Source organism: Abrus precatorius, unplaced genomic scaffold (assembly GCF_003935025.1).
Source record: "Abrus precatorius isolate BTA unplaced genomic scaffold, Abrus_2018 Scaffold3, whole genome shotgun sequence".
NCBI lineage: Eukaryota > Viridiplantae > Streptophyta > Magnoliopsida > Fabales > Fabaceae > Abrus > Abrus precatorius.
Window position 1 is genome coordinate 1,156,685 of NW_020874373.1, and position 24,988 is coordinate 1,181,672.

Sequence of the window (24,988 nt, forward strand, 5' to 3'; positions counted from 1 at the left end):
TTAGAATCCAAACTCTTAAGAATCCTTCCCTTTTCGGCTAAAAAGTAGCTATACTAGCAGCAACATCTAATAGAATAAAGAGCAGATAAATTCTCAATTAAATGATAATTAACCCCAACTAGTCCTCAAAAATGGCTTAAGTAACATTCAATTCCACATCACGACACGTAAATCAAAATAATATCACATCAGCAACCTGCAATATGCTACCAATCCTAATAATCCATTGAATGACACGTTCACAACTTTCTACAGAAAATTTTGCATTCTCTTGATGCCAAAATCAAATAGAGTACAACTTTTAACCAATACAATGGACAAGTGAAACAGCTGTAAAGAATTTTGTCAAAATTTAGCAAATGCCTCAACTTGTGCTAAGCAAGCTGCAAGCAAATAATATACGATAGACATACAATATCTTTAGACTAAAAGTGGAGTATTACCAAAACCTTCTGTTGATGTTGTTGACCGCATATGATAGGAAAAAATTATAAAAAAAGGAAGGGGAGATACCCTCTCCATATACATACAGGGTTTGTAACTCTCTCTTATTTCACCCCTTTTCCTTCATCTTCATTCAAAATCCGATTCCGGAAATCACTAACCATAAGAGGAAGTCCTTTTCTCAGAGGGATTTTTGGTTCCCAATTCAGCAGTTCCTTTGCTTTGCTAATATCTGGCTTCCTCATATGTGGATCATCAGCAGTATTTGGTTTGTATTCTATTGTAGCACTTGAGTCAATTGTTTCTTTCACAACCTGCACTTTATGAAAACATGGATGATCATAAAATAATAATTATGATACACTCTACTCTCGGGACCCCAAAATCAATTGCAGAAGCGTGTCACCGCAGCAGAAGTGCATAGTTAATATGCTATATGCAAGGCCATTGATTAGGGAATCAACAAAACAAGAATATTACAGCGTGATCTAACTTGAGCCTTGTTAGGGAAAAAAGAAACATACTGAGAAACCAAAAGATTTAAGAGGTTTGGAAAGAAGACAAAATACCTGAGCAAGCTCTAACATGGTAAACTCCCCTGGGTTACCCAGATTGAAAGGTCCCACATGTTCACCGTCCATCAAAGCTACCAATCCATCAACCTGTGAAATTTAAAATAATATCAAGTTCACCATTGAATCCTTACAATGCTGCATATGTTCTCACAAAAAAAGTGTACAGCACAAATGATTCTTTGATTTGAACCTATTCAAAACCAAATTCAAAATCTTTCCAATTTGAAATTATAAGTAGAAGGGAACCTTTTTCTGAACAATGGTAACATGGAGGTTTACACTTATGACCTCCTACGAACTAACCGAACCCCTCACCACCACTAGCTCACACTTAAAGACTTAGACACTACTTTTGTACAGTAGCTAACTAAATTACAAGAAATTATCAAATTTTTAATTTAACCTTCTCAAACATCTATATCTGTTTGCCTTAGATACATTCTCTAAAGCAATAAAAGAAAAGTTAACAGAAAACATGTAGTTATATCTTTTAAGCTACAATTTTTCTCCCCTGCCCGTAAAACTCAAATCTAAATTCAATCGATCAGAACTTAACTAAAGATTCATTAGTCTTTCAGCCTACTAAAAATTTCTGTTTTGTTGATGAGCTTTAGGCTAAACATGTTGCATGCATACATAATTTATAGCATAAAGAAAAGATGCAGAGAAATGTAAAGATACATAACCAATATATCATATTTGCTATACCAAATCAGAGACATATTGGAAGCTTCTTGTTTGCTTCCCATCGCCATATACAGTCAATGGTTGTTTGCGAATAGCCTGTGAATATAGAAAAAAAAAATTGTATAACAACAGGAAATCTTCTTACAAAAAATTATAATAGAGAAATGAGGAAAGAAATGGAGTCAAACCTGTGCAACAAAATTGCTAACAACACGCCCATCATCTAAACACATGCGGGGCCCGTATGTGTTGAAAATTCTAGCAATACGAACCTATAAATCAACAAGAATCAGATTCAGTAACATTTGGTTTGCAGAATCTACCATAATCAGTCTAAAATTCACATATGTTGGATTAGTTATTCATTTTACTCTGTAAAAAGAATTTTCCGAGCAGTTAACCATGCATTGAAATTAAATCATTTCAATGCCTATACATGCAATAAGTATTCAATACCAGCAGTCATAAGGCTGAAAAAGAATAGGATTTTTTACAATGGATCCTCTCATGTCTAACTTAGCATGATGAAATCATGTTCATATCCTGTCACTGTCTCTCTCTCCTGGTTAGACATTAAAATTGTAAGCTAGTAATAAATAAGTAAAAAAAAATTCCCAAGTTTACTCAATTAGAATTCCAACGTGAGCCAACTGAAAAACTTAATAACCAACCAACTCTAGACAAGCTACATTTCACTAAAAAGATGCACAAGTTTATTAACTCGCCATGAATGAACTAGTTAAGTACAGAATTCCTTTACGTGAAACTGTGACCCACGAAGCAGCCAACTAAAATGGTTCAGGGTTCAGTCACACATAGATGTGTGCATGTTTAACAATGGCTGCCTAGAGTGGTTAGTTAGATCACTCTGAGCACAATCCAACGTTGGGTGCAAGTTTATATTCAGTAAATCACATAGGTAGACCAAGTTTGTAAGCACAAAAATAATCATGCTTCAATTTTCGGGGGTAAATAATTATTTGGAAAAACTAAGGACAGTTTAATGACATAATAGGTAAAGAATTTAATGAATATCATAAGCTAACAACGAAGCAGGCAAGAAAAATTACCTGAAACCGCAATGCATGCATTTTGTAAGCCAAAACAACGCATGCAAAGCAGGATGCAAACAAATTATGAAGTGAGTATCAAAACGGTATGCGGTAACATCACACAAACTTCTTATCCAACAAGGTAAACAACCTACAGTAGCTATAACAAATTAAATATACCTCAACGCCAGCACCTCGATGATAATCCATGGTTAAGGTTTCTGCAGTCCGCTTTCCCTCATCATAACAACTCCTCTCACCTACAATTTGTAAACATGAGCTAAATCCTAATAAACACGGCAACAAGGAGAAAACGTCTATTTTAACCTGTAACATGTTACCTATTGGATTGACATTCCCCCAGTAGGTCTCTCTCTGGGGATGCTCGAGGGGATCACCATAAACCTCACTGGTACTCGTGATCAGAAACCTGGCTCCAACCCTCTTGGCAAGGCCCAGCATGTTAAGCGTACCCATCACATTAGTCTTGTAACACAACACAGTCGTCAAGGATCCCAAAACATTGATTCGATTATATTAATATACAAGGGAAAACGTAAAAAATGAAAAAGCGAAGGAATGAAGAAAGAAGGATATGATGGTTTTGACGGGATTGTACTTGTAGTGAACGGGTGAGGCAGGGCAAGCGAGGTGGTAGATCTGATCCACTTCCAAGAGAATGGGTTCAACGACGTCGTGTCGAATGAGTTCGAAGCTGGGGTTCCCGAACAGGTGTACCAGGTTATCCTTCCTGCCTGTGAAGAAATTATCAAGGACAATAACGTCATTGCCTCTGCCAATGAGCTTGTCCACCAGGTGGCTACCGACGAAACCGGCTCCGCCGGTTACCACGACTCTGAGGCGGCGTCCGGCGATTCCAATAGGGAGTGTGGAAACGACGTGGTGGTGGCGGCTGAATGGGGCGGCGGAGATGAAGGGGCGATAGTTGGGGGTGGTCCGGCGAGAGAGGGTGGATTGGATGAGGAAGAAGAAGGAGGCGATGAAGATGCCGATGAGGACGAAGAGGAGTCTCTGTTCGCGTAAGAGGTAGTTGATGGATCTGTTGTGCTTTGGGGCTTTGGGTGAGTAGGGTGGTGATGATTGGGTCTCTTCATCGCGTCTGTGATTTAAGCTTGTTTGCTTGTGGAGTTGTTTCATGATGCAGAAGAAGAAGAAGAAGGAGGAGGAAGCAGAAGATTTTGTGGTGGTTCTTGTTCAAAGTTATTTGTTATAGCCTTATTGTGTTGTTGTTTCCCAATCAAATGCCATGTGTGAGTGTGTGGATATTTCCAAATACTACGTTAAGATTCACTTCCACCATCAATCAACGTGCCCCTCTCTCTCTCTCTCTCTCTCTCTTCAATATCAAATAAATTATTTGTAAGAGAATATAAGTATCCAATTTAAATGTAATCCAATTTTAATATAAGAGGTAGACACTAATATCTCAAAATTTATCGAAAAAATATATAAAATTATATTTACATTCTTTAAATTTTAATACACTTTTATGTACGTTTTCTTTTCTCGGTCTTATATATTAATATTTTATAATAACACAATACTGTATATACTTTTTACAATACTTACCTCTCCTTATTTTTATATAATTATATGAATCAAGAAAAATTAAAATAATGTAAATAATTAGGTATATATTTGACTTAAAAAACAAGTAATTGGATTCACAATTGACAAATCTCATACCTTAAGCTGTTGTGCAATTGTATAGCGTTTGAATGCATTTGAGACACAACTAAGGTATGAGAGCAGGCAGGTCTGCATGGTCCAAGTCAACGTGACTTAGCTCTATAAATTTATGAGACTCGTGTGAAAAAAAAATGACCTCAAGCTAAAATTTTGTTTGCAAGTGGTAACGTCGTGTTATAATGAGATTATTAATGACTAGTTTCACGTGTATTCATTATTTCACTAAATTATAGGATGTTATACGATTCTAAGAATATTATTGGGTATTCAAGAGAAAAACTATCTTTTTTATTCTTATTTTTTCAACTAACTAAATAATTTTTTTCTGTTTACCTTTTTTAAAATATTTTATTTATACTAAACAACTTAAAGATCCTGTCATTTTTTCTTCCTTTCTTATTTCTTATTTCTTTTTTAAACTAATTACTCTGAAAGAATAGAGTAATAAAAGTCTTAGGTTAATCACAACAGAACCATAACCACCCAAAAAATTGTGAACAAAAATAATAAAGTTAAAAAAATTATGAGATTATGGTTTTTTATTTCTTTCTTTATTATTCCTTCAATCACTTATTTCTTTTAAATACAATAGGACACATGATAAAAATAGGTATATAATATATTTTTATTAAAAATGATAGTATTTAATACTATTAATGAATTAAACTGTATTAAATTTTGTAATTTTTAATAAAAGTTTATTGTATAAATAAATTCTTATTATGTGTAATGTAGAATATATATATTTAGTTTCAGCACTAATGTCTTCTTTAAATTTTTAACTTTCAAATGATCTAGGTTCTCCTTTTACGAAATACCTTGAAATTATCATGTTGATGGAATCATGCTTTTGACTAATTTCATATGAAAAAAAAAAGATTACATGATTTTTAACTTTTAAGAATGGTGCTAATTAAGTCGGATTATGCTTTCTACCAAAACAATCTATTAAACATATACTCTCGTGCATGAACTAAAGTAGGTATTTAGAAAAAAATATATACTTAGTGTCCCTTACAAATATTTTATTATTTAAATTTTTAACTTTTCAGTATATATATAATTTTTTAAAATATTAAAGAAACAAAAAGATGTTTACAGTTCAAAATCTATTTAAGCGACCACAGTGGGAGTCGAACCCACGACCTTTTGATCCGAAGTCAAACGCGCTAATCCACTGCGCTATGCGGTCCCTCATTAACTATTACATATATCAAAGTTACACAGAGCCCAAAGTACAAGAATAACTTCTTTAGTTTTAGTTTTAGTTTTTTCTTCTTATTTTTTTAATAAAATTATTTTAAATATTAATTTTCTTTAAAAATTACTGGTACATTTTAAAGTTTCGTTTAATCTAGCCTTCCATCGTTAATTTAGACATTAGTATTTATTTATTGTATGGATAGACAAAATTTTAAATTGTTAGATATTGCAGATATATTTAGTTTATCTTTAATTAGACTATACACTAATCTAAAAAATAAAAAGTAAAAAATAGTTCATTTTATCTTTTAAAGGTCTATTAAGGTTCTCCTGTTAAAAAAAAGGCTGTGATTTTTTATTATTTTATCTTTATCTATGTAATTAAACTCATTAATTTAATCATGCATACTTAAATTTTTTTTATCTGATATGTATTGCTTTAATATTTTAGTGTTTTTTGTTATATAAGTGTCGTTTGACATTTTGCATAAAGATTATTTAACTTTAAAAATCAAAGTTTGTTGGAGTAAAAATGGTGTTCGACCCCATTCACTCAACAATGATTCACTTCGACATTGTAAATCTGCCTTCAAAATTGAAGTATATATCTCTCATCTGTACCAACCCAACATAAAAGGCATTCAACGTGCCATGAAAGTTAGGGTTGAGCTAGTAGTTTTCTACAAGAATCTAAACACACTACTGTAAACGATTCATTTAGAAATGGATATGGTAATTTTGCTTCTTTTTATTTTCTTAATTGGTATATTTTTATTTATAATTGTGAACATTATCTTTTTGAGTTATTTCTTGTTTCTAAGATGTTGTAAAGAAAGGGTTAAGAAATTTGACATATCACTTCCTTTGCAAGTTTTTAAGAACATTAAACAAATGGTGTTTCAAACATTAATTTAAATATAAATAAAATATCAAACATGAATCATAAAAAACTTATGGAAGATTGTTTTTAATAATAAAATATCATTTTATCAGTAACAAAAAAATCAAATAAAAAATGGAGACGCTTGAGTGATAAAATATTATACTATTGTTTAATTGTGAATATTTCATCATATTCAAGGTTCTTAAAAACACTCTATGCGCAGTCATTAAAGAAATTAATACGAGAATATCTATGTCACAAAATGAATAAGATACGTAGTTACGAAAAATGTTATTCAAATTATAAAAATGAACAATTGAATTTTTTTCATAAATGGACATTTAGAATGTGACTCTCTTACAAAAAGAAAAACAGCAAGGAAAAACAAGAAAAAAATGTGAACATGTAAAGCTCAACCTTCAACTTTTGCAAACTGGTGTGCATCATATAGGCTGTTTTTTCAAATCTATCGACAATAAATAATAATATATATGATTTGCTTAAGCCAATCGTCTGTAGAAAATGGGATGACCTTTCATTTGTATTGGTTGACCATAAATAATTTTCCAGCCAAAGAGAATCTTGTGGAGGTTATCGTGCTATGGAAAAAAGTGCAGCATGCAATAATTCCAATTTCATGTATAAAATTCTTTACTTCTCCTTTTTGGTAGGGAATAATCAAACCGAATGAAAGAACTTTCTAGTTATATATGCAAAATTACCAAATTTATATTATACATTTTTAGTAAAATTTTGTTCTTTTATTAATCGGTATCAGTTTTATTAATTTTACCATCAGATTAAGAGTGCTTAACATGGCAATGCCAGTATAATTAATCTTCACATATGAAAGCTTTTGGTCTTTGATTAGGTACTTTCACATATACACACGTGTGATTAAGCATCGAGTCGAGAACAATGGTTTGATAAATCTTCCCAAAATGACAAGCCCACGATAAAATTGCATGACTATGTACTGACGTATGTCAAAAGATAATAGTATCATTAAATAATAAATATAAAAGCTCATATAACAGCAATAAATCAAAGACTATACTGCAATTTCGATTAAACATCTTATAAAAAAAATTGTGCGCTCTCTAAACAAGTGTACATTAAAAAAACATTTCAGTAATGCATCTTACTTCTTTTTAAGCTAAAAAGAAAAAAATAAATATATACGCAGGCCTTTAAATTTGAATAAAGTAAAAATATGAGTTAAAAATATTTAAGAAAATTTAGTTTTAAATTGCACTAGAAAAAAAAAAGCAAAATGAATTTGGTGCAATAATAAATGTCAATGTAAATTTTGGGGGTCAAGTCAATAAATTAAATGAGGTCACGTCAATTGCGTGCTTCTAACATCGCCCGACCTATCAAATCTCCCTTTGGGGCCCCGGGAAGATCCAATTACGATTAGGAAGTCACATAGTCAGACAATTTTTAATTCGAGTATTGACTGCTTAATTTTTCAATAAATTAATTTATTTCTTAAAATTCAGGCAACTAAAATTCTCCAATTGAATGATTATTTAACCTACGAAAAGCATAGGTACCTATTATTACATTTTTATTTAAGATTTTTAATAAAATTTTATTATTAATAATTTAATTAATCAATAATAAACATTTTATACAAACAATATGATGATAAGTATTTTAAAGTAATAATGAATTTATTCATTATTTAAAAATACTGATTCAAGTTCTAAAATTAAGAGTAATAATAAATGTCAACTGAAAAACAGTAAATTTGTAATGATAAATCAGCCATTAGAAAGCATGGTAAATTTTAATTCCTTGTGGTGGAAGGGTTACGTCAACAACAAGCAAGCAAGGTGAATGCACTGCGTATAATTGCCAACAAGTCATTTTTGAAAGGACCAGCGCAAGACAATAGCATTGCAACTTAGGCGTTTACATTTTTCCTATAATTATCTACCGAGACACCGTGAAGAGTAGCCTTTTAGTTTGGCGTTATTAATAATAAATATTTGTGTTTTTATTTGGAATTTATAAATTTTTGTCAATCTTAATGATTTTTAAAAAATAAAATTACAGTACGAAAGAATAGTATTTTAGTTTAACTTTTCAAGACTGAAAAAAGAGGAAATGAATAAAAGCTTTCTATCATATTTTTTAAATACATTTTCACTCTTAAATTTACTTTTTTACTATTATATACTTTTTTATTTTTAATAAATTTTAGTTAATAATAAAAATTATATTAAAAAAGTATATTAAAAAGTAAAACTGGACAGTGATCAGATATGAGTAAGTTCAGGTTAAAAAAACATAGAACTAAAATAATCTTATTTCTTATTAATTTTACAAAACTGGCGAGTGACGCGTGATGCATGTAGCAAGGTGAACGAGTGGTTTAAATCATATTTAGAGTGGGTAATAACTATGGGTGCGTAAGTGTGATTTGGAGAAAGACAAATTAAAGAGAGGAAGAAAACATAGTATAATTAACTACGTGAAAGGTAACAATTTAATTTAAAAAATTAATCGGTGGAATTTAGTTACCTGTAAAGTTAATGATCTTATCCTTTTTATCATATGAATCCATGTAAGATCAAATTTATAACTTTACTTACCAAAATCTAACAAAAGTCAATTAATCTTGTAAAAAAAAATTAGTTTAAACAATAATAGTTGGGTCTACAGTTTATGATCGAGAAAAAGTGTGTAATTAACATTCATCTTATAAATAACTTGTATTGCTTACATTGAATTGAATGAGAATTTAAAATTGCAAATGACTTGTCAAATATTTTATTTTATTCTATTTAATTCGTTTTGTGGATTTGAATGTATTTATTTTTAAAAGTATATTAGTTTTTGAAATAATAATGTAACTATTTAAGAAATGACGTAGACTAACACAAGAGTCCATAGACAACGTTTATTGTAAAAACTATCCTTCATAAAATTAAAAGATTCATGTATACACTTACGTTAGTTTTGTAAAATAAGTTAGATATTTTTTTAAAAAATAAAAAACTATGAGATTTGTCACTGTCACTAGTCTGAAAAATATTGCACATAAAAATAGCAACAAAAAAAAATGCACATAAAAGGTTTGAACGTAGAATCTTTTGTTAAATAAATAGTTGTACACATGTAAATGAAATACAATCTTACACTGTTTTAAACAATACGACGATGCTTAACAATAATAAGGCAACATTTGTGTGTTCTTCCTCTGTTTTAATGTGAATTATTTGTCAAAAGCAACTTGAATTCCTATCACTCGTATAACTTGAGTCGGTGACGTTCTACTTGCTGTCCACGCATACCAGCCATTCAAGTAAAGCCAAGTAGCAATGGAGTTTATTGATTTGTAAATAACAATCAATTAATAGTGATAGTCTAAAACACGTAAAGGTATACATACATACATACACCTTAACCACAAAAAAAATGGAGAATGAAAAACTTCAACCTACGATTAGATGCATGGACGGCAGCGTTTGAGTCCCTTTCTTCTTCGTTGACAACAGAGAGCGCAATTCTTTATCAATTGACATCGCTCACAGCAAGTTAACAAAACCAAACACTTGTGTTTTCATTATTTTATTGATTTGATAGAACGTGCACAATTGGCATCTACTGTGTTATATACGAACGTTAAACTTGACTCTTTTTTATGCAAAATTAATTTTCGTTATGATTAATCTTTATGCACACTTTTCACGCGTACACGTCACATTATATATTGTCGATCCTTAGACCATAATTTGATCATTTGATAAATCATTCAGCCATCATATTGTAATTGAAAGTGTTTATTTATGCAATATTCAAACGATAAAAATTTGAAATCGTACGTTTACAACATAAAAGTGACAATACTTAACATAAAATTACATTAAATTTCTCTATACATGCATATCCTTAAACTATTGGATAATGCTTTGATTTATATCGAACTTCTTATTAATCTTATAACTTACATACGCACTCCATTTCACTTGTGCAAATAAATTATTTCTTTTTAGTTTACAATAATTTTTATATATACACGTAAATAATTCAGTAAAATAAGTTTTAAAAGTATAAGTACTCGACTATTTTAATTAATTAATTAATTTTTAACAGTGAGTGAGCATTTGAGAAAAATATTTCATTAAAAAGATTCTAAATTTACAAACAATTTTTCCTTAAAATATTCTTATTATGTATAAAGATTATGATACAAATTCAACTAATTAACCTAAAAAAAAATTTATGGAATAGGAGGCTCAATAACTAAGGCAAGAAATTAAAAAAAAATGTAACAAATTTTGTAAGGTTTAATTATAGAGGTTAAGGAAGAAAAAAGGTAATTTTAGTCCATGAAAATAAAATAAAAAAACAATAAAATTATGATTTCACTTACTTAAATTCAAATGGATGAAGACCCAAAACAAAAATGCAGTATAAAAGAATTATAAGAAATACAACATTTGTTAATAAATGAAAATTCTAACTACGTATATATTAATATAATATCATTTGAGAGATTTTTATATTGATATTTTTTTTCTCTAAGTCCTAATAAAAGATTCAATTTGATTTTATATATTTAAATAACAATATGACAACTTTGAGTTAAAAAAATGTTAAGATAGTTTAACTTAATTAAAAGTTTTTTTTTTATTTTGTTAATATTAATTACTGAATAGAAGAAAAATTATTATAAATAAATATTTAATTTAATTAAAATGGCCAATGTTATGAGTACAAAAGAATAAAATAAAATGTTTTTACCTTTAAACTATTTTCTTATATGAGGATGAAATTAAAAAACAAAAAGACTCAATACTTTATTTAACTAGATATCAATAAGAGTTTAGAGTATATATTATGAATCAATTCAGTTGTTAGGATAGATAAAATTAGTTTTTTAATATATATATATATATATATATTAAAAATCAGTTGTTAGGATACTTTAATCACTTTTTGTTATACAATATAGATGTCGAAAAGGATTGAATAACCTAATTCATCGCGGTCAGATTTCCCATTGACAAGAACGTTCAGGAGATGGCTTTTACTTCGTTATTTTTTACGCCAATCATTTTTTAATTATTTATTTAATCAGATTATCGTATTTTCAAAGGTGACCTAATCCCGCCTGAAAAGTACACAAAAAATAATTGAGGCAAGTTTATTAATTATAGGGTAAACATTAGTTAATGTTTTAAAGATATTGATTAAAAAAATTACAAAAAATATTATTAAACACTTTTGTTGTAATTTTAATTTTTTATAACAATATTTTAATAAAATTTAATTTATTAGTTAGAAAAAAACCTATTTATCATTCAAACTTCAAGACTTTTAATACACCTACACCGTGTGTACACCCTTCTATGCCACATGAAGCTGTGAAGGATTTTGTGCTTATTGAGTTTGGAATTCTCTGAACATAAATTGTGAAAAGGGCTAATAAGTTCATACACAAATCGAAACTACTCTTATACTTAAAATGTAACAAGAAAATAAATCTTACACTTATAAGATCTAAGCTTATATTTATATATGTGAATTTAATAGTAATAGATACGATTTGTTCAATATCAATTTATTCACAATTAAACATTGAAACTGATTATTGTTTAGATGTTAGAGTTTTTAAAATTTATTTTGTAAAACAACGTTAAACAATCGTTTAGATTATATAACTATGACAAATAATTATAATATAGATTAATCATTAAGCTTTTAATGAAGTTTGACGAGAGATTTATATTTTTATTTGACGTATCTATGTAAATAATTTTCAGACAATTTACGATGCACATAAAAAAAAACAATAGTTGTCAGATATAGAGAGTTCATCCACACCTTTTTTTCCCTCATTAATATGTCATGACATCGAGATCATAAATTGAGTTCGAACTTCTTTTTAGACATACATATCTCAAATTCGAATCCATGAAAACACCCCATAACTTAATTGAGCGTACGTGTATTTAGATCAAAGAAATATCTTTATTCTGATTTTAACATTATATTGTTCATATAGTTCAATAATTTTAAAAGAAATACTGTCAAACAATTAATTACACTAATTCAGTTTATAATTTTTGTACTATGAAAAGGAAATGTCACGTCTAACTTCGATGATGTTAAAATGTCGCACATGCTATGAAGAAAGTCAAAATACTATTTATAAAAGCATAAATATAAAGTTAGGCCTAAGTTCTTTACCAGATAAAATTAAAAATTTTATTTCTTGAATATAAAACATTTGAATGCAGTGATTTAGACTAAACTCCACGTAAAACGAGAGTTAACCATATTTCGTCACGTACGATGATTTTTATTTAGACTAAACACGATTACGTGATTCAATTATAGAGTCAAACATTATATTAGATATAAAAATTGAAATGCAAGTATTACCCTCGATCACCCATCACTCATTGCGTCCTATAGACTAATCTTGCGCTTTTCTGATATGATATGTATGCTTACGTTTTTGCTTATCTTCCGTTTATGCATGGCGCCGGAAGGAAATGGGTACTTTGGAATAATATATATATCCCTTTTCACAATATCAGTCGTCAAAATTAGATCGATAAGGGGTTTGTATCTTTTAAATTCTTAAATAAATTATTAATCTCTAATTTTGTAAAGTAATATTTATTTAACTTTTTAATATAGAATAACAATTTAAGATAAAATAAATATTTGTTCATTAAGTAAAGACTAACGAATATTTTTTTTAAAAAAATTCATAGGCTAAAATACTCAACCTATATAATCTTAAAAAGTAAATTGAGGGTTTAATTAATCGGTTTTAAACTTTGCCATACTAAAACACACTGTGAGAAGTTCAATAAGTTAGCTAATAAGAACATGTAATAAGACTTCGGTTAGGTTAAGATAATTTTTTAAATAAATACTAGAGAATATAAAATGAGTAATTTTTTATGAGTTAAATTCAATTTATTCACTTCAAATATTTAAAAAAAATATTTTAAACAAAGGAATTGATATTAATTTAAAAATATAATAATATTTTAAAAAATAATTAAAATCGAGCCAAATTTATGCATTTGGTGTGTACCCACACATTGTTTTAAGAAATTATTTCGTTTAATTAAATGGTCCAAATCCCATTAATATAAAATAAATTTTGTTTTGTTAATTTGATTTTTCTGCATTCCCACGCTTGTGGGTGTGGGTTGGTACTAGTCTTTCCTTGAAACTGCTTCCCTTCACAAATTCAACATCAAAGCATCTTCCAACGAACGGGAAGGGATAGACCCACACGCAGCATAAGCCAAGTCCATAACAAAAGGGGAGGGAGGGAGGGAGGAAATTAAAGATCAGTTCGGGTTATTGAATAAGCACGATAAGGGGTTATAAAAGTCAAGGCTCCATAAAGGTCAATCCATGCTAAAATTATAAATTTGTAATCCTTCACAAGTTACCCCAAGAAGCAACTAATGTAATGCAAACTCTATATATAACCCACGTCCATTACCAACCATCCAATCTCTCTCTCTCTCTCTCTCTCTCTCACTCAAACACAGTTTGCAGCAACCATTTACTCCAATTGCCGTCTGCAAACTGCGGCAGCTCCTACACATCCAAACGACAAATATTTGGCTATTTTCGTTCAGTTGCAAACATGAGAAACCTCTGTTTTAACCCAAAAACGGCGTCGTTTTCCTTGGCCCGTAATTCTCCTTCTTCGCCGGCGTCCTTAACTTCAATCCCCACGCCACCGCGGTTGAGCTTTTCCAACCCTGGCATCGTCGACGAAGATAGCTACACCATCGAGGAAGCAGAGGCTCTGATCCTGAAATGGAACGCAGACACTTCCGCTTACGCTAACGTCACCTCTCTCTTCTACGAGGACAAAACCGAAGCCAAACAGTACATCAACTGCGTTAACCAGCTTCAGCAGACCATGCATTCCTTGCTCTCACACAATCCTTCCTCTGACAAACTCATCCTCGCTCACAACCTAATGCAGCTGGCTATGAAGAGACTCAAGAAAGAGTTTTACCAGATCTTATCCATGAACAGGGCTCACCTTGATCCCGAATCTGTCTCCGCTAGATCCTCTCGTGGCTCTGTTCATTCCAGCGCCTCCGATTACGACGACGATTTCACGGCGGAAGACGACGACATTCGCGTCGCCGGCGACTCAATCTCCGAAGTCGAACAGGTCTCGTCCGTTGCCATGGCGGATCTCAAGTTGATTGCCGATTGCATGGTCTCGTCCGGTTATGCGAAGGAATGCGTCAGCGTTTACATCATCATCCGAAAATCCATCATCGATGAAGGAATATACCGCCTCGGTGTGGAGAAAATGAGCTCCTCGCGCGTAAACAAGATGGATTGGGAAGTGCTTGATTTGAAGATCAAGAGTTGGTTAGAGGCAGTCAGGATTTCAGTGAGGACGCTCTTCAACGGAGAGAGAATCCTGTGCGACCACGTCTTCAGTTATTCAGATTCCATCAGAGAATCATGCTTCGCTGAAATTTCCAGAGACGGTGCCTCTCTCCTTTTCGGATTCCCTGAACTCGTTGCTAAAACTAAGAAATCGCCGCCAGAGAAGCTGTTCCGCATGCTCGATATGTACGCTCTGATTTCCGAGCTGTGGCCGGAGATTGAGTCCATCTTCTCCTCGGATTACAAAGCCGGAATTCGTTCTCAAGTTCTCGCTTCGCTTCAACGGCTTGCTGAATTCGTGCAAATCTTGCTCATGGAGTTCGAGTCCACGATCCAGAAGGATTCTTCCAAATTGCCGGTGAACGGTGGCGCCGTCCACTCACTCACAGTTCAGACGATGAATTACCTCTCAATCCTCGCCGATTACAGCAACGTTCTCTCTGACATATTCCCGCGCGGGGACTGGCTTCCGCTGCCAAAGATGTCGTCGCTGCCAGAATCTTATTTATACAGTCCTGAATCAGATTACTCGGCGTCGACGCCAGCGTTGACGGCGCGTGTCGCGTGGCTGATTCTCGTCCTCCTTTGCAAGCTCGATGGCAAAGCAAAGCATTGCAAGGACGTTTCGCTGTCTTACCTGTTTCTCGCGAACAATCTCTGGTACGTGGTGGCCAGAGTCCGAAGCTCGAACCTGCAATACGTGCTTGGCGACGATTGGATCACGAAGCATGAAGCTAAAGCGAAAAGGTTCGTCGCGAACTACGAGAAGGTAGCCTGGGGGGAAGTGGTTGCGTCGTTGCCTGAAAATCCAATGCCGGCGGAGGCAAGGGCAGTGTTCGAGAACTTCAACCTCAGATTCGAGGAAGCATATCGGAAACAGAACTCGTTCGTGATAGCTGACCGAGAACTACGAGACGAAATAAAAGGTTCGATCGCGAGAAGTATAGTGCCGAAATATCGCGAATGGTATAATGAGGTGCTCGTTACGGTGGGATCGTTGAGGGACATGACGGCGAAGGAGTATGTGACGTTTACCCCTGAAGATATTGAAAACTACCTCGCTAACCTCTTCTTTTTTGGAACCACCTCCAGTGGTGTCTCGTCGTCGTCGTCGGTGACTTCGTCCCCTTTGCGGCGGTGGAGTTAAATGCACAGTTTTAACGGCGACTTTCATCGCCGTTATTTTCCTGATTAGAGTACAAAGTATAGAGTTTTGACATAGCCTAAGCCAAGTGGGAGATAGCGACTTTTTCAGTTTTATTTCTTATTGTACACCTAATCACGACGACTTCTTGATGTAGTCCTACCCTTCAGTAATCATAATTATATTTATAAATTATTTTATATCTGTCTTTTTTTTATCACGTTTTTTTTAATATTTATTTTTCTTCATTTATTTAACATTAATTGTTTAAATATTAAAACATAATAACATTTTTATAAAAAATTGATAATGCGTTATTTGTGTCCTTTTGGTGTTTAATTTTAATTATTAAACTTTTAAACTCAATTTTTCTATCTTTATTTTTTTAAATGTTAATCTCAGCCTTTATGATTGTGTTTAAATTATCAATAATAATATAATTTTATTAAAAAAATTTGATTTTTATAAATTTAGTTTTTTTAATAAGTTTTTTCTTTAAAATACTTATATTTAAATTTAAAGAATTAGATTAAAGAATTAAATTTAAAATTGTTCTCGAGGTTGTATTAAACCAAGTGTATTTTAAGGTATGTAATTTTTTTTTTGTTTGAGTTGTATTATTTTAAGGTATGTAATTTTTTTGTTTTGTTTGAGTTGTATTAAAATAATTAATTTTTATCCGTAAAGTTGTGTTAAAAATTGAGGAACTAAAGTTGAATAACTTGTGGTAAAGTTAAATGAGTAATTAAGTTAATAAAATATTACTAAAATATTTAAATAGTTATTTTTTTATATTTTTTGATGATTCTCGTTTCACGGTACCTTTAAAGAAATTTGAGTTTTCTCGTACGTAACTTATCCTGAATTAATATATTTGTTCTTAAATTTGCACTAATAATTTTAAAAGTAAATTACACCAATAGAGTAAATGAGGATTATTTACTAAAATCTTTTAGGTCTGTACAATCAATCCAAGATTGAAGTATAATTTAATTTTTATAAGTAGTGTTTATTTTTTAATTCATTTTTATATATTTTTAGTTAGTCTTTTAGGTATCTACAATTAATCTAACATTGAACTGAAATTTAAATTTTTTATGCAGTTTTTATTTCTAACCTTCTTATTTGCATTTAATTTTTAAAAAATTTTAGGTTTGTGTTTTATCAATGTTGATCACAGTTCACAAAATTTAAATTATTATTTAAAGACATGTAAAAGAAGAAGAAGAAGAAGAATATTCTTATAGGCTATAATTGTAGCGTCTTTGTCATATTGGGTGCAGTTGGTGAAAGGAATCGTTGATAGGAACAAGCTGTCCCCTTTTCTAAGTCCCTCCACATGATATAGCAAAGCCATTCCCTCACAATATATTTGGATGAAAGAAAATAAAATCAAAATATATTATTTTTAAAATTTGAACTGAAAAATGAGAGGAGGGAGAGAATTGAATTTTTATTTGCATTATTTTGTAATTGAAATAATACGTAATTTTCGAATGTTTCTTTCTTATTTACATGAAGTTGAAGTTTAGGAACAAAAAGCTGTATCTGAACTAGAACCAGAATGTTAATTCCTATACTATCAAGCTTTGTTGGGAAGTTAATAAAAAAAGCTTAAAATGAGATTAAGAAAGTTTTTGGAGTTAAAAATTTTTATGCTCTCATCTAAGATCTTTTGATTAAAGGTTATCATCAAAAAGCTTTTTCTCTTTTTCATTTTCCTCTAAAATCACCTCCAAATAAAACTTAAAAAAGAAAGTCATATTTATTGAAATAATTAATAGGCATTGCCCCATCATTGACTCTAGTCTCCCAATATTAGTCTATAAACTAACACAAAGGAGACCAAAAGCATCGTTCCCACCACTAGAATGAACACTACAAGATGTTTTCATAACCATTCCTTCTTTGTTCAATGCCTGTGTTTTTAAGTCTACGAATTTAGACTCTCATGGTTACAATAATGCCTTTCCCCCCCCCCCCCCCCCTCATATTAGGGATGGATCGAAATAGACATTTTTAAACTATTTAATTACAATTTATAATTTTGGTTGGTAACCATTTATATGATTTTATAATACAAATTCATGAACCTGTAATTCTTATTAATATATTTATAAATATATAAAATTTTCATTAACATTATGATAGACAAATGTAGGTTTTTTTTATATGACATTTAAAAATAATATTAACTAAAATATGAGATTTAAAAAAATTAAAGAAATATAAGAATTCAGAAATCACAATGAGCATTTTTCAAAAATTTATTATAATTATTTTGACAATTTTTCTAAAAATTAATACAAAATTTTAAATTATTTAGCAATTTTTCAAAAATCATAAAAAAATTAACCACCAAAATATGTCATTAATATTTTTTTATTGATTTTTTATATTTTCGTAAATTTTTCTAAAGTTCCATATTTTAGTATATAAAATATTTTCTCATATAAAAGAAAAGAGCGGAAAATCAATAAGTTCATATATTTTCTTTCTCGTCGTTAATTTTTTCATCATTTTCCTCTTTGTATGTCATTCACCAAATTTTCCTTTAATTATATTAACAACAAAATGAGAGTGAGTGTAAGCCTCAGAAACAGAAGAAGAAAAAAGCGATTTTGCGTTCAAGAACCACAACACTTAGTCAATTGAAAACAATTTTAAGTCAGAAATTGAGGAAGATATTGATTCATCATTATTGTGATTGCAACTTCTATATTGAATTTGAAGTTACAGAAGAACAGATGTCAGATGACGTGAAATGGACATATTAAATACCCATGAAAAGGATTTAGGAAGCATCAAGCAGAGCGATAGGCTTAAGACAAAAATGAAAACAAACAAGAACAAAATGTTAATAAATTGATGTAAAGTGTGCGTGAATGATGCTATTTCTTTTCAACAGTTTCGTATTAATATCAATGTTATAATTAAAAAAATATATTATAAAGACAGCGAGATTAAATTAGTCAATCTTATAAATTATTTTATCAAAAAATTTCTACAAAGTAATGTTCATTATTAATTAAATTGGTAAAATGTTGTAAATTTATATTTTGATACATAATAGGGAGATTTTAGTGAATTAAAATGGCAAATAGGAAAGAACTTAAAGGGCATTGGGCTTGAAAGATTTGGAGTCCAGTGTATTGCTGTATTAGTAGGCCCAATGTGGCGTAATCAATAGAAGGTCCATTAAGAGTTACGGGGAAATATGTACGAGTTTTCATAAATTTAATTCTAAAATTATTTTCAATTTAAATTTTGTTAACACCATTTCAACTTTCAATGTTTGATAAAAAAAAAGAAGAGAGACATAAAGTAAGTATAAAATTGATATTTAAAAAAAAAATTTGGTCAACCTTTTGATAGACAGGCTATATCTTTTTTTTACAATGGAAGAAAGAGTTATTCATCTTTAAGGATAAATTTAGAAGAATTTACAGGGAGCTTATAATTCACATAAGCTTTTTTTCCCTCATATTATTAAATTTTATTATACATTGTTGAACTAAGTTTTTTTTTAATTTAATTAAAAAAATATTGTGATAAACTTATGCCATAAACCGCAATGTAATTAAATCTTATGATCAAATCATCCAATTTATTCAACCTCTAGAACTATTTGAATATTAATAGGTGCCTGTTCCATTATTAATTTCTTTAAAAAAATTGTGTCATATTGCCACAACCCTCATGTGTTATTTTTATTTGCTGAAACATCATATGAATTAATCTATAACTTTTTTAAAAAATAAAATGAAAGCTAGTACATTAGACATATAGGACCAAATAAAGTATTAGGCAAAATGTAATATAAAACACGGATGCAATTTTTTCATATAATGAAAATATATATCTGTTTGAAAATTTAATTTCAATTCATTTAAAAAATTATAGCGTGTGAATGTTAATGCCCTAACCAAAATATGGTCATGAGTCAAACTGTTTTATTTTATCATTTTAACCAGAAAATATTTTTTTTTGTTACTTTTGTAAATACATTTTTTTACATTAATTGCTAACATATAATTAAATAACTGAATAAACAATCAAACACCTATTAAGAAACTAAAATCTTACATTCAAACTAAAAAAAAGTGACCAAGATGTCCAAACTAAAAACATATCGTTATATTTATAACTACTGCCAAAAAAATAACCATAATAATATTATAGCAATTTTTTTTTTACTTCTCTAGATATTAAAGTGAATGTCATTTCCAATAAAAAATAACTATAACATAATAAGGTTTTATGAAATTCATATTCAACATTTAAAATCGTAATTATAATTATCAGCATTAGTTTATATTTTAATTAAAAATCTTGAAGTTATTATAGACTAAACTATAGTTTAAAAATAAAATTATTGTTTTAAAAATTAGATAACCCTGTGTTACACGGGATTTGAAATACTAGTTATAATTATATATATACGATATTAATATTTTTTATAATAAAAAAACAGAAGAGATGAAGAAAATAGTGTGAATAGTGAATAGTACTATAAAAGGGATGTGGATAGGGGAAGGGGGAGAACGAACGGAAAGATGGAACGAACGAACGAACAAACAAACAAACGATATTTGTGAAGGGAGTTATCAGCTTATGGTGCAAATCAAAACCACGCGCTATGGTGTTGCGTTTACGAGTCGAGGCGCAGCCACCACCGCCATCATAATAGACCCACATGCATGTCATGATCGTCGTCATCGTAATGATCATGGTCATGAATCATCAACATCCGCATCAACCTCATCATCTCTCAGAACCCAACACCCCAACAACCCCAAGACCCACCCTCTTCCTCTCCACTTCCGGCAAATCCCTTCTCGTTTCCAACTCCAACAAATCCCTTCTTCTCTCAAATTCCGGTAAGCGCCTCGACACACCGAGAAAAAAATATGTCAAACAGGTCACCGGCCGCCACAACGACACCGAACTCCACCTCGCCGCCCAGCGCGGCGATGTCGCAGCCGTCCGCCAAATCCTCGCCGACTTTGATTCCCACATGATCGGAAGCCTGAGCGGCGCCGAGTTCAACGCCGAGGTGGCCGACATTAGGTCTGCCATCTTCAATGAGGTCAATGAGTTGGGAGAAACCGCCCTCTTCACCGCCGCTGACAAAGGCCACCTCGACATCGTGAAGGAGCTCCTCCCTTACACCACCACCCAAGCCCTTTCCTTCAAAAACCGCTCCGGTTTTGATCCCTTGCATATTGCCGCTAGCCAAGGTCATCATGGTACGTCCCTATAACAATATATACCAACGCTTCTTTAGTTTTCACGTCAGAATTTTGTATTTATTTATCTTTTTCTAAGATAAAATTATTATTCATGTGACTAAATGCATGATATTCATGAAAATTTTTATCTTATTTCTCTGGGTTTTGTTGACATTCACCAACTATTAGCTTATAAAAGATATCAGACATTAAAGGTTATGATAAAAAACCTGCCTTTGCAATGATAAATTTTTATTCGTAATCTTTAATGTATAGGTATTGAGAAAAAACTTAATATTGATGTAGCACATTATGTTACAGTTAAGGGCACGTTTGAATAATTATACATTTATGTTTACTTTGACACTGTTGGATTTAAGTTTACATGATTGTATTTCCACTAAATATTTTGTTGTGGCAGCAATTGTGCAGGTGCTTCTAGATAATGATCCTGGGTTGATTAAGACATTTGCACAGTCAAATGCAACTCCTCTTGTATCTGCTGCTACTCGGGGGCATGCAGATGTTGTTAAGTTGTTGCTGTCGCGGGATCCTAGTCAGTTAGAGATATCTAGGAACAATGGAAAGAATGCACTTCATTTAGCTGCTCGGCAGGGACATGTGGATGTTGTGAAGATATTGCTAGGGAAGGATCCACAACTTGCTCGAAGAACTGATAAGAAAGGACAAACTGCACTACATATGGCTGTTAAAGGGGTTAGCTGTGAAGTGGTGAAGCTGATTCTTGCGGCCGATACAGCAATTGTCATGCTTCCTGACAAGTTTGGCAATACTGCATTGCATGTTGCAACCAGAAAGAAGAGGGCAGAGGTATCATATCATAATGCCTGAACTTCAAACAATCATTAGTTTGATTATAGGAAAACCATCAACCTTTATCTACATGTTCTATAGTTTTGTTAAATAACATGAATGCATCCTAATAAGTTTTTTCAAGACACGTTAGCGAATCTTGTACACTTTTTTCAAGACACACTATTGGACAAAATTCATGTAGATTTTGTTAAATAACATGAATGCATCCTAATAAGTTTTATTTATTATTTAATGAGACTCATATACATTATAATCAATAGTGAAAAATATTTCGAAAAAAGTTTTATACTTGTTTATATGAGTTTATTTGTTTTCCTTTCTAAATTATAATAGTGTCTTTAGGGAACATGTTATGCCTTTTTTATGACATCAAGGATGCGGTAGTCATGACTTGCAAAAATTCACGCAGATAGTGAACGAGCTGTTACTTCTCCCTGACACCAATGTAAATGCCTTAACAAGAGACCACAAGACAGCTCTTGACCTTGCAGAGGGGCTTCCGATATCTGAAGAAATTTTGGAGGTCAAAGAGAGCTTGGTTCGTTGCGGTGCAGTTAAAGCCAATGACCTTAACCAGCCAAAGGATGAATTAAGGAAAACTGTGACACAGATTAAGAAAGATGTTTTTTTTCAGCTTGAACAAACTCGAAAAACAAACAAGAATGTGAGTGGGATTGCCAAGAAGCTACGCAAATTACACAGAGCTGGAATAAACAATGCTGCCAACTCAGTAACTGTGGTTGCTGTGCTATTTGCAACAGTTGCATTTGCTGCAATTTTTACAGTTCCTGGTGGAGATTATGATAATGGGATGGCTGTGATGGTACATTGTGTATCTTTCAAGGCCTTCTATATAACCAATGCTATTTCACTATTTACATCATTGTCTGTGGTTGTGGTTCAAATCACACTTGTTAGAGGGGAGACAAAGGCTGAGAGGAGGGTTGTGGAAGTGATCAACAAGATGATGTGGTTAGCCTCTGTGTGCACCACTGTTTCATTCATTACAGCATCTTATATAGTAATTGGTCGGCATAGTGAATGGGCTGCAATTCTCGTTACTGTTACGGCGGGCGCCGTAATGGGTGGTGTTCTTGGTACCATGACATACTATGTGGTAAAATCCAAACAATTAAGAAGAGTGAGGAAGAAAGAGAAGATCTCAAGGATTGGAACACAATCATGGTGTCTCTCTGATTCTGATGATTCAGAAGTAAATCCAATCTACGCCATTTGATGTTACTTTGGACTCTAATTAATGTAAGTTTGATGCTTCTGAACAGTTCTTTTTGTATCTGGCAATCATTGAAAAAGACTCTTGGCTTAACTTGGAGGTTTCATCTGTCAGAGAAAAATAGATAACTTTTATGGAAGTAAATGGCTTCTTGTTAGTTAGTGTTTCAAAGAGCGAAACCCAAGTGGTTAGTTGTATACAAATTATTTTTGTAGTTTTGTTTTCTTAAGTGTAGTCAAAGGCGCGTCCATAACTTTTGTAAAAATAGATTTTGCTTAATTAGGCCTTCAACAAAGCCTTAATTGTAATTTTAAGTGTTAAGTGCTATAAAATTAATTCAAAAAACTGTATGTATAAATAGATTCGGGTTGATTCCAATGAGACACAAATGGTGATGAAGAATTATTTAAATTAGATGAAAGAGAGGATGAAAGTTATGAGAATGACCCCGGAAATGCACTATTAGATTGGCTTTTATTTTTCCTATCAATCTCCTTATTTAAATTACTAAAAATTGATACTGTTTGTAATATATATACACCACAAATAACCTTTATGAGATATACAAAAATTATTTTTCATTTCTTATTTAAAATTTAAGATGATTAAACTAGGCTGTTAATGTCTTTTCCCTAGCATGAAATTTAACTTTTAGGGTTTCCACATGTATTTTGGTTTTGACATTTTATATAATCTTTATAAGACCTTTTATTTATTATTTATACTTTTGAGTATTAAATGTTTTATCTCATTAATTATGAGTACGTGGTTTGCTTGAGTGGTTAATTTATATGAAAAAATAATGCGAAATGAAAAATAGTTAAGTATTTCTTCATTTTGTGAAACTTTATTTATTAAAAAAAGACTCTAATTACTTTGACTATGTCTCTTTTTCCAAAGATATTAATCTTTGATTATCAACGAAAAATAATCTTCATTTACAAAAAATTTAATGCCTCAAGTGTGTCTTTTGACTTGTACAATATTTATTTGACATTATTTATTTCTGCATTTCCTTTAACTCTCTCACATGCAAATAGGATTATAGAGGTAAAATTATTTAGATAAATGATTCCTTCACATTCTTTTTTGAATTACATCCATTTACACTCATGTAAAGAAAGGACTTGTACGTTGAAGGTATGATGTAGCATATCATAGAAACTACACAAAGATAGAGAATATCGAGTGTGATAAGTATAAAAAGACAAGTGTAGAAAGGACTTTTTTTTTTAATGGATTTCGTAGACTTCGAAATCCGATTTTAAAAACCAATCCATTGGTTATTGAATTGAATGGTTTGGCATTAAAGCTATTCGCTTCTATTTCAAAAATCGAAATGATGGGTGCTTAGATTTTCCAAACTAATTTTCAAAGTTTCTTCTTCATTTAAATTTTAAAGCTTTTCTCCTCGTTTGTTTTCTCTCTTCTCATACTTATAATATAATTTCTTAACACAAATTGTTACCAAGATAATTTTATGTAGGTTTTTCATACAAATATATTATTGACATTTTCTTGTTAAGTGAGATTATACTGTTTTTGTACGAATTCTAACGTTTTTTATTTAAAAAATGTAAAATTA

General features: G+C 31.1%; 3 protein-coding genes and 1 non-coding gene across 4 annotated transcripts; 2 read left to right on the plus strand and 2 right to left on the minus strand.

The window, feature by feature from the left end:
• Nucleotides 1–467: 467 nt before the first annotated feature.
• LOC113861341 (UDP-glucuronic acid decarboxylase 1-like) lies at nucleotides 468–3,916 on the minus strand. Its single transcript, XM_027494102.1, has 7 exons — nucleotides 3,356–3,916; nucleotides 3,100–3,247; nucleotides 2,939–3,018; nucleotides 1,895–1,978; nucleotides 1,728–1,802; nucleotides 1,014–1,106; nucleotides 468–758 (listed from the first exon to the last, which is right to left on the minus strand). The coding sequence occupies exons 1-7, from the start codon at nucleotides 3,914–3,916 to the stop codon at nucleotides 549–551; spliced, it is 1,251 nt and encodes a 416-aa protein (XP_027349903.1). The 3' UTR covers nucleotides 468–548.
• Nucleotides 3,917–5,586: 1,670 nt separating this feature from the next.
• TRNAR-UCG lies at nucleotides 5,587–5,660 on the minus strand. Its single transcript has one exon. It is a non-coding gene; the product is annotated as a tRNA-Arg (tRNA).
• Nucleotides 5,661–13,929: 8,269 nt separating this feature from the next.
• On the plus strand, nucleotides 13,930–16,292 carry LOC113862822 (exocyst complex component EXO70H1-like). Its single transcript, XM_027496050.1, has one exon. It carries the CDS (start codon nucleotides 14,008–14,010, stop codon nucleotides 16,102–16,104), a length of 2,097 nt encoding a protein of 698 aa, XP_027351851.1. The 5' UTR covers nucleotides 13,930–14,007; the 3' UTR covers nucleotides 16,105–16,292.
• Nucleotides 16,293–20,830: 4,538 nt separating this feature from the next.
• On the plus strand, nucleotides 20,831–23,406 carry LOC113860803 (ankyrin repeat-containing protein ITN1-like). Its single transcript, XM_027493314.1, has 3 exons — nucleotides 20,831–21,350; nucleotides 21,754–22,163; nucleotides 22,579–23,406. The coding sequence occupies exons 1-3, from the start codon at nucleotides 20,831–20,833 to the stop codon at nucleotides 23,404–23,406; spliced, it is 1,758 nt and encodes a 585-aa protein (XP_027349115.1).
• Nucleotides 23,407–24,988: the final 1,582 nt, after the last annotated feature.